This window comes from Mastigoproctus giganteus, chromosome 3 (genome assembly GCF_048544385.1).
Source record: "Mastigoproctus giganteus isolate SK-2022 chromosome 3, ASM4854438v1, whole genome shotgun sequence".
Classification (NCBI taxonomy): Eukaryota; Metazoa; Arthropoda; class Arachnida; order Uropygi; family Thelyphonidae; genus Mastigoproctus; species Mastigoproctus giganteus.
The window spans coordinates 245,065,867-245,081,652 of record NC_143577.1 but is presented as its reverse complement, the minus strand read 5'-3'; the positions used below and the strand labels follow the sequence as shown (position 1 = coordinate 245,081,652).

At 38.2% G+C, this 15,786-nt stretch overlaps 1 protein-coding gene across 2 annotated transcripts in view; it reads left to right on the top strand.

Moving 5' to 3' along the window:
• Nucleotides 1–15,786, top strand: part of Gprk1 (G protein-coupled receptor kinase 1) — a 485,675-nt gene that overhangs the window by 445,240 nt on the left and 24,649 nt on the right. For both annotated transcript variants that reach the window (XM_090370993.1, XM_090370992.1), the window contains exon 19: nt 2,782–2,907. In XM_090370993.1, the coding sequence (XP_090227119.1) occupies nt 2,782–2,907 (126 nt within the window). The remainder of the gene's footprint in view (nt 1–2,781; nt 2,908–15,786) is intronic.

The following is a 15,786-nucleotide window of genomic DNA, read 5'->3' as shown; positions in this document are numbered from 1 at the left end:
TTTGTTCCATTGAAGATATGTCATTGGCTTTGAAATGTTGGCTGTTTGATTTTTTGATATTATTTATTCATGATTATAAGTATTCTGTTGATTTATATTTTGCTAACATTATTTTAAACAATATGTAAAGATAAATAATAATGTTTAATATTATATTAAAAATAGCTCAAAAAATGATAATACATAGTACAAAGTCCTAAATCCAGAAGACCAAAACTGGAATTTTCCAACCATCAGTTTTAAAAACAATAGGGAGGAAGGCAGGGAAGGAAAGAGAGAGGGAGGGAAGTGAGAAATTTTGGGAGGGGGCAGGTCATTCAACATTATTATGGTCCTCCCAACTGACAATTTTAAAAAATATTTCTTTAAAAAATATCTTGAAGCCTATGCTAAAATAAAGAAGTGAATTTTGGAAAAGAAGTTTTTTTTTTTTGTCTTAGCTTAATACTTTTTGATGTGAAAACATCTATGGCAGCACTGGAGTAAAACCGATTGATAACAGAGTTTTCTTACAAAAATGACACAATTCATTGGTAATGAAATTTTCTTATGAAAATGACTCAATTTGTTGGTAACGAAAGTTTCTTATGAAAATGACACAAATGACGTCACTTCCTAAATGGCTTCCTAATACCGTTTAAAGGAACAATAATTACTTGAACAAACAACAGTCACTTCTTGCAATAGTTTTCGGTTATGATGTCATACTACAAATGGATTTTGCTAACAATTGAATTGTAAAAATACCAAATCTAAAGTCAGTTAACAACCTATAAGAGTATTTCAAAGATGGCTAAAACTCCAGCTGAGCGAAATCAAGAGAAGTATGCAAGAATAAAAGCTTCAAAGCCACCGAAGAAGCTTCCCATGCCAACAAAAGAATGAGTTCAAAAACATAGAGAATGAAAAAAAAAAAAAAAATCCGGAGTTTAATAAAATTTGCTTCTCAAGGTTTTTTACCAAATCAATGTTAGTGACAGCATTGACATCATTTAGGAAGTGGCGTAATTTACATCATTTCCTAGGTGCCTCCATAGCCAGGTGGGCAGGAGCAGCAGTGTGTAGCACACGCTTCTTGATTAGACCGGGGTTCAAGCCCGTGACCACCAAATACGGAGGATGCGGAAAGGTCAGGGAATGACCACCGCATATCCCTGGAGCAATATGGCCTTAGTTGCTAATGCTCCTAAAAAAAACAAATAACATCATTTCCTTTACACATTTTAGTCAAAGATGCTTTCACGTAAAATATCTTTTGTGCGTATAGGATACACACGGCCTTTTTTTTTTTTTTTTTTTAATCGGATTTAAAAAATATTGAAAAGAGGTAAGTAGGTAGCACCATGCTTAACAGTGAAACAGAAAGCCTAATTTCCTGTCTATTACAAAGTAAGTCGAATTTTTACAAAAGTTGGAATTTCATTATTAAAGTTATGTATAGAGATGGCAGTACTTCAAGTTTATGTACCTTAAAAAGTGGCGCCTTCATAGCCAGGTGGGCAGGAGCAGCAGTGCATAGCACACGCTTCTTGATTAGACCTGGGTTCGAGCCCATCACCACCAAATATGGAGGATGCGGAAAGGTCAGGGAATGACCACTGCATATCCCGGAGCAATATGGCCTTAGTTGCTAATCCTCCTAAAAACCAAATAACAAACAAACAAACAAACAAAGTACTTCAAGTACCTTAAAAACAGAAATCTTGTAATTTTTTTCTGATTCATTATTGTGTATGGAGAAGAGGAAAAACATTACACAAACCAAAATAGAATGATTTGAATAAGGTTATGATTGAATGGGTTTAGTAACATAAAGGTGAGAATGTGCTGCTGCTGCTGTGTCAAGACCTGTGCTTTGTAGGCTTAAGCAAAAATTTTTCTTGATCTGATGACAATGCAATATGAGTATTCCACTGGCTGGCTGAAAAAGTTGAAGATACAATATGGAATTCAAGATTTATAAAAGGCTTCTGCTGATCATCAGTGAGCAGAAAAATATGTTGATGATTTTGTTATCAGTTGAAAATGAATAGTTTATGCCTAAACAGCTATATTATGCACTTGAAACTTTGCTGTTGGGAGTAAGGGATGCAAAAGTTTTAAAGATTAAATGTGTTTGGCTATTTGAATGTATAACTCATAAGTGCAAGTTATTTGTTGTTAGTCTTCTCATATAAAGTCATATTTCCTGTGAATTATTATGCTAACAAATGGTCTTAGATAACTGGCAAATAACAACTGATAGGTTGGGAATCCTATGTCCATTATTATAACTCTTGTGGACTTCCAAAAGATTTTAAAAAAATTTTGTTCCTAGATACAGTGCCCTTATCTGGGAATTTGTATATTCTTAGAGGATGCTATCAGAATTATTAAGGAGCCATCTAAGTTTATACTATCAGTTATTCAGATTGAAAAAAATTTTATCCTTTCTTTTATTATTCATACAGCAGTTAAGTTGTATAATGAACTTTAATTAGATATTGTTATTTGGCCTTTTAATATAATCTACTGTACTGGGCTTCAGTAAAAAGGACTATTTCTAATGTGTAATATATTTATATATATTTTATTTTTAAACCTTTAAGCCCTATAAACATCTCCCCACTCCCAATAAAACAGTATTTTTATATATATATATATATATATAAGTATTATAAAAAAAGGCTAGAATCACTGTCAACGTTTTCAGATTTGGCACTTTGTACTCTAATTTTTATTGTACTGAGCCACTTTTTTGATATAGTGACTTTACTGTATTATTAATTTTGGTATGTGTAGCTTATTTTTATGGACCAGATTGAAGATGTATGCTCTGATTATGTACAAGTGAAAGGGGAACAGTGTATCGTACTAAAGATGAAAGGAGAGAGGGAGCGAGATGCTAAAGTGGTGCTAACAAACCCTGTGAGTACAAATTTTAATTTCTTTGAATTTATTTTAATTTCAATAATTCTGAAATTTTCTGAACTTTCTTATTTAATTGAAGATGATCTAATAACTTATTCTGCAATTGAGAAAAAATATTTCTGCTGAACCATCCTTTGCATAGTTTTGAAAGAAAATTTTTCGGGACTTTCTTTGAACATTCACTACTCATTTTCTTTGTTAACTTTACTTTCTTCTGGCATTGAAAAGGACTATTTTCATAATTTATAGCCATTGTTTTAAAAGTTTAGCACTCTCACTGCCAACCCTACTCTGACACCTTGGGTTTAATTCTGCTAAGCTTAAGATGCATGTTGGCATGTTCTGTATAATTGTTTAAAATAGCTATCTTCAGTTTTTCCATGGTTGAGAGACAGTTTGTACTAATTAAAGGTTGTACTATAAAAATGATTTTTTGTGAGATAAATAATTAATTGCGACTACGCTATTAACATAATATTATATCACGTGGTAGATTTAAGTAATTTATTATTGAAATGCTACAATTTGAATGATTGAAACACCTCAATGGCAAAGACTTAAACTGTTCTGGCTACATTTTGGGAACATTAGCATTAGCATTAGCATTAGTAGAGGCATATGATGCAAGAAAGCAAGCTTATTCAGCATCAGCCAAAAAAAAAAAAAAAAAACACACCACTCCCATTTCACCCCTCCGTTCGTTCGAAATACCTGTCCAGTTGAGCTTTAAATTTGTTTAGGCTATCAACTTCAACAACAAGTGATGGAAGTCGGTTCCACCAACCAACCACCCGCTGGCCAAAGGCAAATTTCCGCACATCTATCCGACATCCGTCCTTCCTCAATTTGAATTTATGCCCTCTGAGGTGATTATTCTGAGCAAGATGAAGAATCCCATTGGCATTGAGCATGCTCAAACCATTCAAACCCTTATACACCTCTATCAGATCACCTCGCCGGTGCCTAGTCTCCAGACTCTGTAATTTGCAAAACTTAAGCCTTTCTTCGTAAGAGCAACCCTTTGTTCCATTCACTAATCTTGTTGCCCTTCTCTGTACCCGTTCCAGCAGCTCTACATCCTTCTTGAAATGAGGCCTCCAGACCTGTATACAGTACTCAAGATGTGGCCTAACCATTGCCTTATACAAGGGAATAATCACCTCCTTATCCCTGCTAGAAAAATTCCTGTATATCATTGACAAGACACCATGAGCTACTCTTGCAGCTCGTCTGCACTGCTCAGAGAACTTCATATCTGCCTGCACAATTACCCCCAGGTCCTTTTCATTCTCCACCACTGTCAGTGTAGTACCGCAGAGTTGATACGTTGCTCTGGGGTTACTGTTTCCCATATGTAGTACTTTACATTTGTCAATGTTAAACTTCATTTGCCACCTCTCAGCCCATCTGTTCAACCTTTCCAGATCCTGTTGCAGCAGCATAGCGTCAGTAGTGTCCTTAACAACCCTGCCAACCTTTGTATCATCTGCAAACTTGGACATTAAACTTGATATCCCATCATCAATATCATTCATAAACACCGAAAACAACAACGGACCCAACACTGAACCCTGAGGAACTCCACTAATAACATTAGTCCACGTTGAGCAGTGTCCATTGATTACCACTCTCTGTCTTCTGCCACTCAACCATCCCCTTATCCATAGCAGCAATTTGCCTCCAATGCCACACTGCTCCAATTTGTGCAGCAGTCTTCCATGTGCAACAGTATCAAAAGCCTTTCTAAGATCCAAATATATAATATCAAAGTTATTCCCTGCATCCAGTTCTTTTGTGACTGCATCATAGTATCCAATCAAATTGGTCAGGCAAGACTTCCCCTTAACAAAACCATGCTGCGTCTGAGCTATAACTGAATTCTTGTCTAGATGATCCTGCAGTGCTTCTTTAACCAGTGCCTCCATTAATTTACCTGGAACAGAAGTTAAACTAACAGGTCTATAATTACTTGTGTCAGCCTTTGATCCTCCTTTGTGAATTGGGGTTACATTTGCACATCTCCAGTCTATGGGTACCTCCCCTGAGTCCAAAGAAGCTCTCATAATTATGGCTAGGGGTTTGCTTACTTCCTTTGCTGCCTCCTTTAATATAACTGGATAGATCCCATCCACCCCAGGTGCCTTTTTTATATTTATCCTCAACAATCTCTCCTCCACTTTCTTCTCAGTTATTACAAAATCATCCAGCTCACTGCCAATGTTTACTTTACCTACATCATTCTCCTTCCTGAATAACTCCTCATGCATGACTGTAGATGCAAAATACTCATTTAGATTGTTAGCCACCTGAGCAGGATCCTCAACTGTTGAACCATCAATATCCAGTGGACCAATCTGATTCATCCCTTTCCTTCTTGAGTTTAAATATGTAAAGAACTCTTTTCTGTTTTTCTTTGCATCCTTTGCCAAGGATTTTTCGTAGTCTGCCTTTGCCTGCCTAATCTCCTTTGTGACTTGGTTACAGACCAACTTATATCTATCATAGGCTTCCATGTCACCCATTAATTTGTATGTATCCCATGCATTTTTCTTCTCTGCCACCTGTCTCATTAGTTCATCTGACAACCATTTAGGCCTAAACCTTGAACAATATTTCTTAGTTGGTATGTAAAGCCTGGTAGCCTCCAAGATTAGTTCCTTGAATGCTTCCCATTTTGAGTTTGCTGTTGGTAACATCATCAGTTGTTCCCACTGTATAGAATTTAAATACTGTCTCAGACCATCATAGTCGCCTTTACGAAAACAAAAACCCTTCCCTTTACCTCTGATGGTAGTTACCTCCTTGAGTAAATCCCACTTCAACACACTGTGATCACTGCCACCTAGTGGTTCATTTATCTGCAGATTCTTAATGCATGAAGAATCACTACTGATAATCAGATCAAGAGTATTGCTCCCTCTTGTTGCCTCACGAACATGCTGATGTAGAAAACAATCATCCAATAAATCCACAAAAGCCTTGCTAGTGTGCGAGTGACCAACCCACAAATTCCAGTCAATATCTGGGAAATTAAAATCCCCCATTATAAGACTCTCTGATTTACTGGCCCACTCTATTTCCCTGTACAATATCTTATTATACTCATCAGAGTCATTAGGCCTATAGCACACTCCTACTCACAATTTTGATTCCCCTATGCTTATGTCACACCAAACTGACTCGACACTGCCCTGTCCATCGATGTCGACTGGCTTCACTTCCTTGGACTTTATGTGTTTCTTAACTAATAGCATAACCCCTCCTCCCCTCCTGTCCTGTCTATCCTTTCTATACACATTGTATTCCCCAAATTCCAGTTCCGCATTACTTATATCTGTGTGACACCACGTCTCTGATATCACAACAATATCTGCCTTTGATGTTTTGAGCAATACCTCAAATTCATCAAATTTATTTACCAAACTCCTAGCATTGGTGTACACGCAGGTATACATGCACCTGTTTCTATTCTTAGCTACCCTAACACAACCCATGTGTTTACTTGTACCGCAATGACTCCCAGCAGTCTCTGAAATATCCTGAATCTTGTTTTTCAGGCTTCTGCTCATTTCAATAGAAGCAGTGCAAGAATCACTTCCACCTCTGCCAGTGGCTACTGTTAATCTATTAGTCCTTGTATCCCCCCCAACTAGCAGTTTTCCGACCCACCTAACACTGCCTCGACAGCATCAGCAAAAATTCTTGCACCCTTTCTATTTAAGTGTATCCCATCCCTGTAGAAGCAATCTGTCCTGTTAACAAGTACAGTCCAGGCTGAAAAAAATTCTACCCCTTCAGCCTTGCACAATCCCTCCAGGGCCGAATTGATCGACAAGGCTCTCATCATATACTCCCTCCTATCGTGTCTGGGCAGAATTGCAGACACTTTCAAATTCAACCCTAATTCACGGCTTTTTTTCAACAGTGTCCTGTACTTGCTAAGTAATTCCGCCGGTCTCCTACTCTTAATGTCATTAGTGCCAACGTGTACAACTATATCACCTTTTGTGCCCTTAAAAGATGATATCCGCTCTACAACGTCATCAACCTTTGCCCCTGGCAGACATACCCTGGTCCTATTCCACCTATCCTTTTTACAAAGCATGTTCCCCATTTCCCTGACAATAGAGTCACCAACAACTACTATTTCCTGTGGGACCAGCGCATTCTGCCTAGGGGGCTGCCTCTGTGTCGCCTGATGACCAAGTGCAAGCTCTGGCGTTGATGTGGGCAGCTGAGAGCTTGATGGGCCCCTCAATTTATTTCCTTCGAGGGCATCCACCCTGTCCTTCAAGCTCTCATAAAGGCCCATAACAACGCTGAGTTGTCGCCTGATTTCCTTGCACTCCTTACATCGGGCACACACAAAGACATCCCCCTTGGCAGCATCATGTCCCGTACCCGACTGCTCCGCAAACATCAAGCAAACAGTGCATTTTAAAAGACTGTGATTCAGAGGGCAACTGCCCCCCTCAGTTCTCCCCTGAACCACAGCACTCCCATTAGCTTGAGCCTTTTGCTTTGCTGCTCTGGTCAGAGTCATGATTCCGATTTAATTCAATAAAATTTCAAAACAAAAATTAAATCCTTAAGTTATATCCAAAAACAGTTATGTTATTTTTTATTTTTATTTTTTTTTTTTCGGTATCTAGTGTTTTCTACGAGTTTCCTGTATACAACTTCCGTATCACATGTACCACTATAGTTATGTATTAATTATTTGTTACGATTAAGTCGTTATAAATATATAGAGTTAAAAATACAATTTAATCGACAATAAAGTTTATCAAGATTAATAGATTTACTGATTAATTGACAATATTATATTATATTGTCAATTTAATTGTATTATATTGGCACTATACTACACTAAGCTTATGCTATCGTGTAAAAATGGCGGGAATTCTCGAACGGTACTTCTACGGACTCGTAAGTATTGATTAGCTTCCAAATCTCGCTATCTCAATTTAGAATAAACTAAGGATCCTCACTAGGTCTATAATCTACTTATAGAAGATAATTTGTTGATATAACAATTGGTTAATAAATCGACTAAATTTGGTTAAAAAAAAGACTTCTCGTTCAATTTGTAACACGTGGATTTGATACCGTTACCGATACTAAGTAATACCTACAAAATCTCTGTCTAAGTTAAACTTTAAACTAAGTATCGTAACTAGGAATATAAAGCTACTCTAGAAAATAAGTTAATATGACAATTTAAGCTAATAAATCAGAAAATAAATCAGGAAAAACTTCTCTGTTCCAAGAGCTTCAAGGAGCTTCGTCCGCACAGGATAACCTCGTACCCCTCGTACCATTGAGTTCCTCATATGTTTTGTTTGTTGTTTTTTTGGTTTTTAGGAGCATTAGCAACTAAGGCCATATTGCTCCGGGATATGCGGTGGTCATTCCCTGACCTTTCCGCATCCTTCATATTTGGTGGCGACGGGCTCGAACCCCGGTCTAATCAAGAAGCGTGTGCTATGCACTGCTGCTCCTTCCCACCTGGCTACGGAGGCGCCTGAGTTCCTCATAATACATCAGGATGTATTATGAGGAACTCACTGTTTACCCACCTTCAGGCCTTTGGGGTTAGAACATTGGTTTTACAAGAGGTTTTACAAAATTCTATTAATATTCTAATTATATTAAATAATTAATTAGATTTATAAAAGATGTCGATGGGATTACATTTCCTTGGTTTCAGCTTGGGTTGTAGAATAATTCTTTATGGGTAACTTGATAACATTTAACATTATTATCAGTCTCAATTACAGTATTTGCAATATATATTATATAATATACAATATTCAATTTACAATAATTACAACGTTTTACAAAGATCATAAATAATTAATTAGTTAGTGAGTTAATTAATTAATTAATTCATACAGTTTAGCTGGAATCCTTAGAGTTACTCCCCTATACTATTAAGTTGTAAAAGCTTACCTGTTTATGGGATCTTGGAGTGGAGTTTTCTGGGAAGTACTGGGGAGAGATCCGAGAGAGGGTTTATATATAGGCGGAGTTGATTTTGGTGTAACCAGTGGAATTTTTTTAGGAGACTCTTTTTAGGCATCAGGATGTATTATGAGGAATTTTACCACCAGGTGAACTGGTGATGAGGTTACGGTAGGAGAGTATATCTGTGGACTTAGTTTGGGGTTGTTGCAATCTTATTTTTCTTTTGATCTCGTCTATTATAAATAGGTGCTGTAGAAAATGACTCCTTGTTTCTTGTTTACTGCCGAGCTTTTGAAACATTTTATGAAGTAATCTTCCTTAAAGGTTCTTCTGGAATATGATAAATTTGACAAAAGTACTAAGGTTTTTTTTTTTTTTTTTTTTTTTTTTAATGTAAACCCCAAATACGAGAGGTACTAGAACCTATAGTACTTAGTACCGTACTGGGGTTGGAGATTGAGAAGACGAAAACATATTTGTTCACATTGGACTTGAACTTCTGTAGACTGTAATTTTCAGGGAATACATATGAAAGAAGGTTGTTCCAGAAAACGGCAGTTGAATGAATAAACGAGGAAGATGAAAAGTTGGTTCTGTGAGTTTGAAGTTGGACAGTAAATGGATGTTGGCTGGTGGCGGCACATGTTCGGACTGTTCTGAAAGAGAGAGCGGGAATTAAAGAAGCCAATTCAGAAGAACAGTGCCCATGAACGTATCTGTAGATGAGGCATGCAGCAGAAACAGTACATCTATGAGACAGCGAGTGGAGAGACTCTATTAGAGATGAATCATTAATTAACCTAACTGCCCTCTTCTGAAAGGAATCAAGAAGCCTGGGAGAGGTTTTGGAGGCACCACCCCAGATGTGGGAACAATATTCCATGGCTGGGCAGATTTGCGATTTATACAGAGTGAGTAGCTCTGTTTGGAAGAAAAGTAATGCTGAGAGCGAAAGAGAAAACCAAGTTTTTTAGATGCAGAGGAAGCAATATTTGTAATGTGCTTGTGCCAAGAGCAATTAGAAGTCAGGGTAATCCCCAAAAGAGATATATCATTTTGCCTAGAGTGTCTGAGTGTCACTAATGATAAGCATAGGAGCAGAAGAATCCTTTTTGCGGGATATGAGACAAGACTGAGTTTTAAAAGGGTTGAAATCAACTAAGTTGTCTTTGCCCCACTGGAGAATTATCTGAAGATTGGCATTTAAGGAATTGGTAGCAGATATTCGATAAGTTGAAGCTGATTGAGCAGGGCAAGTTTTCTCAAAATGGAAAGTGGAATGCAATGTGCTATCATTGGCAAAACTATGGATAAGATTTCCAGTCAATGGAAGAAGGTCATTAATATACAAGAGGAAAAGAGTGGGAGAAAGAACTGAACCTTGGGGGACACCGGCATCAGTGGCGAAGTTAGAAGACAGAGAGCCATCTACCATCACCCTCAGTGAACGATCAGAGAGAAAACTGGATAACCGATTAAAAAAAAAACAGTTGGAAAACCATAAGATGGAAACTTGTTTAGAAGAATTTTATGCCAAACACGATCGAAAGCCTTTGAGATGTCAAGAGCAACTTCTTGTTTCACTGAACCTTTCCATTGAATTAGTCCATAAATGGGTAAAATAAGCCAGAATATCACCAGTGAATCGACACTGACGGAATCCATACTGGCGATCATTGATCAGACGGAAGGTTTCTAGGTAGTTTAAGAGTTGGCAGTTAATTGATTTCTCCATTACTTTAGAAAGAGTAGAAATACTAGCAATGGGACGATAATTGGATGGGAGGGATTTGTCACCCTTTTTAGGAACTGGCTGGATATGAGTAAATGTCCAAGCAGAAGAAAAAACACATTTGGAATAAGAAAGTGAAAAAAGGCAGAAAAGAACAGAAGTAAGTTCAGGAGCACAGGTTTTGAGAACAAGTGGAGAAATACCATCAGGACCTGGAGCTTTCTTAGCATCAAGATTCATCAAAATCCTTCTGATATCCTTTTGACGGAAGACCACAGGAGGCATTGAATGGAGCATGTTGGGAATGGTAGGAGGTGTTTTACCAAGATCATTAATACATGATCTGGAAGAAAAATGGGATGCTATCAGGTCAGCTTTATCCTTGGCTCAAGTGACAACAGAACCATCTGGTTTGGACAGAGGTGGGAGCAGAGATGGGCAAAAGTTGCGGCCAATAGCTTTGGCAAGAGACAAAAATGCTCGGCTACCATTACGGCAAGAAGCAAGTTTTCTATTCTTAGCTTGTACAAACTCTAGTTTGAACTGATTAATAACTGCTTTACAATTGTTGTAAAGCTCTGGTGCAAGCAGAAAATAAAACTGAAGAATTGGAAAGAGCCAATTACGATATGCAACATTCTTCTTTTCAACAGCCTTAGCACATTTATTGGAAAACCAAGGTTTATTTAAAGGAGAGATTTTAAAGTGGAGTGTGGGATAAAGGATTCCATTCCTGCAAGAATAATTTCACTGACACGATCTGAGCAATCATTGACATCAGAAGTTTTGAAACAGTAATCCGACCAAGGAAAAGAAGAAAAGAAGTCTCGCAGGTCATCCTATTTTGCATTCTTGTAATGCCAAACAACACGAGGTTGGGAATAGCCATGAGATAAAGGTACCATTGGAGAAGATACAATCACCAAGTTGTGATCTGAAGTGCCTAAAGGACCTCTCACATCGACCGTGTACTTAGAAGGGTTGTTTGTGAGAAAAAGATCGAGCGTATTGGCTGTATGATTAGGATTGTCCGGTATTCTTGTAGGTAAATGAACAATCTGTGCAAGGTCATTAGTAATTGCAAAAGCCTCAGCATCTCGACCAGCTGGGTCGGTGTGACTAGAAAACGGAAGCCAGCTGGGTTGTGAACATTAAAATCACCTAGGAAAATTACCTCACTGTGAGGAAAGTTGGACTGGAGAAAGTAAAGTTGCAAAGAGAGGAAGTCAAAGAGCTCCAAGTGATTAGTGGAGTTGGGAGAACAGTAGAGACAATAGATGAATTTGACACAATGAGGTAGAGAGATTTTAAGCCAGAGAAGATCAAAGAGAGGAGATTCCAAGTTGCCAAGTTTCTGACAGGGAATATCAGAACAGACATATGCACAAGTACCACCTTTGAAGCGAAAGGAATCATACAGAGAATAATTTGGACATCTGAGATGTGCAGTAGTTGAATCAACCGATAACTGAGATTCTGTGTGAAAAAGTACATAGGGTTTGGCAGACTGCAAGTGGAAATGGACATTGTTGAGATTAGAATTGAGACCACGTATATTTGTGAAATGAATTAGGAAGTGCTTGGGAGGTTTAGATCTTTTTGCAGATAAGCTTGCTCTATTAGTTTGACAATTCATGGTGTATTCAATAGTAAGAAAAGGTTGGTGGGACATGCTGTATGAAGTAATGAAATTTTTGGATATGGTGTACACACGGTAAGAATATACCCAGATCCTTGACATAACATGGCCTCGACAATGCTCCCCGCATACACACTACTCGGACTCCCTCCAATCACTATCTGGCAGAGTAGAGGTAGCAAGATTATACACTAGCTGATCTGGAAGCCTCCTAGAGAGACTTATCAATAGGTTCGGTCCAGTGTACTAACTAGCGGCCGGCCTGCGAACACCATTTTAGAGCTGTACCCTTGAAATGTAAGGAATATTGGATCTCGCCACAAGGTTCATCATAACCTCAAAAGTCATCAGTCATACTGCATGATGGAAGAGATAGGGAAGGGTTGACCGGAACTTAGCTCTAAAGACTAAACATGGGTTCCATCGCTTCAAGCCTCCAATAAGGAAAGTGGTGGTATTGCACTGGTGATGAGAATCATCTACCACCTAGTGTACTACATGGTAACATAGAGGGGTGGCATTCCTCCATGTGGTGTGGGTGCCACACCTCGACCCCTGCTTACGTTGGTTCACATCTGGGTGGTCATCCACCATGTACTTGTGCATGGAGGTTATACCCAGGATTACTAACAGTCCCACCATCGTGAAGGTGCAAGCAGAGGATTTGACTGTCACAGACTGTCCGGACTTCACCAAAATTGGGTCCACTTGACATGAGTGTCACCCAAATATCAGTTCCATCAGTGTTTTAGACTCCCAGGTAGCAAGTACAGCTTGTCTGGCATATCTGAGAGAATGTCTGTGACAACCTCAATGACCAAGGACCAACGCCTCAAGCTGTTGGTAAAGTCCCAAGTGTCTGAGCAGGAAAGGGTATGGGCAACTGTTTCAGATTTGTGAATTCTGTCATATTGGGTATCTTTCTTGTGTTCCTGTATTCTTTTCTTTAGTCTTATACAGTGGCGGACAAAAAAACTGCATCACCTTAAAAAAAGTAACGATTGTAGTGAAAGGTATAAGATATTGTTTGATTACAGTCATTTTGTTTGTCGCAAAGCAAAGGTATTGCATCAGATAATGCTTCTATTGCATCATACAGTAATTGCAAGGTATTGCATCAGCAGTTTCTATAAATACGCCATTGGAAGGGTATACACGCTCATTAGTATCCTGTTTTGTGGAGGTGTAAGCATGGCTCGATATGTTCAGTTGACACCAAGAAAAAAGAGTGTAGCTGTTGCTCTGTCCCAGGAAGGGCTTTCTGTGCATGCTATCTCCGCTAAAATAGGCTGCCACCAGTCAACAATATCCTGGGTGCTGAAATTAAAGTGTAAAGAGAAGACCTGGATCAGGCTGTAAGAGAGTGACTATGCCTTCGCAAGATTGATATTTGAAACAGTTTTGCCTTCATAATCACCATGCTAGTACTCCTGATCTAAAACTGGACTTTGAGATGGCCTCTGGTGTTGAAACAAGTGCACGAACTATCCAAAGATGGCTTTCAGAATGCGGTCTGCATGCCTATCGGCCCACGAAAAAGCCTTTGTTAACCCAACAAATGAGGAAGAAGCAACTTGCTTGGGCTAAAATGCATGTTTTATGGATAAAAGAGCAGTGGGACACCGTCATCTTTTTTGATGAATAATTCAATCTGCATAGCTCAGATGGGAAGCGATATGTCAGAAGACAAAAATTGGAGGCATACCATCCTGACTGCATAACACTGACTGTAAATTTCCCCACTGGTCAGATGGTCTGGGGATGCATAACAGTCAAAGGGGTGGGGCAAATTAAGTTTATTAATGGAATGGTGAATGCAGAAACCTAAACTGCTATCTTGGAGGAGTGCCTGAAACCCATTATGAGAGATCACCACACAGACGTCCAAAACTGCATTTTGGACGTCTGTGTCCTTACCTTGCCACACAGCAAAATTGATAAGTTTTATGCTATTTAGATTTAATTACGAGTTTGTCTTCTTGTCTCACAGGACTTAAAATATACTTACATCAATGTTTTCCCTCTTTTTTCTCCCTTAAGGTGCAGTCATACCTCAGAAATGCTGGAATTACAGTGTTGGACTGGCCCGGCAACAGTCTAGATTTGAACACTATTGAAAATTGTTGGTACATAAGGTCATCTAAAATTGCACAGAAGAATGATTCAACTGCAGGAGAGCATTGTAAGGGTGTATTACCACGAAATTGGGAAACAGTATATCCAGAAGTTGATTAACTCTATGCCAGATTGTTGCAAGGCTGTAATTGCAGCTTGAGGAGGAACAACAAAATATTGAGGACTTATTTTGCTGATTTACAGTACATAATACCATTACGTTAACTTGACATTTCAGTTTATATACGTAAATGGAATAAAATGCATGTTTGGTTGTAATGATTGCCATTTGCATGATTTCTCATATTTCCATTAATTACGCATTTTACCCTTTGGGAAGATATTTATGGCAATTAGGTATATCAGGTGGAGTTTTTTTTATTGGATTTCATTCACAGAGATATATATCCTGTCTAACAAATGCATTTTGAACATTTCTGCAACTTACAATGCAGTGCAAAACATTATTTGTGTAGGTGGTAGATGACTTTCATCAACCTGTGAAATACCACCACTTTGCTTATTGGAGGCTTGAAGTGGTGAAACCCATGTTTAGTCTCTAGAGCAAAGTTTCTGGCACCCCCTCTCCCCCCATACTTCTCCTTCAACCCATGCACGGTACCAAGTACTATAGGTTTTAATGCCTTTCGTGTTTGGGGTTTTCATAAAAAAAAAAATTGCAAAATTCACAAGTGATGCAGTTTTTTTGTCTGCCACTGTATATGATTCACTGATGTAGGTTGAGTTGCAGAAGCACTGGATATAGCATATTAGGCCTCTGGGGTTGGATGATTGATGTTGATCCTTGGAGGGCGATTGGGTTCTTGCAGTACATAATACCTTGCATAGAATGTAGTTATGTAAAGTACTTATTCAATTCATTGCTGTCATCTGAGTTATCTAAGACTCCCACACCTAGTGGGAGTCTTAGATAACTCAGATCAGATCAGATCCCAATCATGGATCTGATCTGATTTGATTTATTCTTCTTTGTATTTCTTGGCTTAGAGTACAGGTGGCTCCTGTACTCTAAGCTCTGTAATTCCATCTTATTCATGAGTAATAATGAGATTTAGAATATCCTTATTCCTAATATTTTCTCTACTATATTGGTATAAATAATAATAATCTAGTTTATTTTAAAATTTTGTCCTCCGTGATGAGTTCCTATCCACTTATTTCATTCAGTTAGGGTATTATTATGGGTGATTTCATCAAATTGAAATCACCCATAATAAGACATTCTCACTTAATTGCCCATTCTATCTGTTGAGGCTCTCAATATACTTTTCAAAATCTTCTGGTCTGTAGATTATGCCTACTCTCATTATATCTTTGTTTCAACTAATCCATTCCATGCACATTCTATGCTGGCAGGCATAACTTCTGACTCAGCAAAAGCTCTTTTTGTGCTCAGGCCACT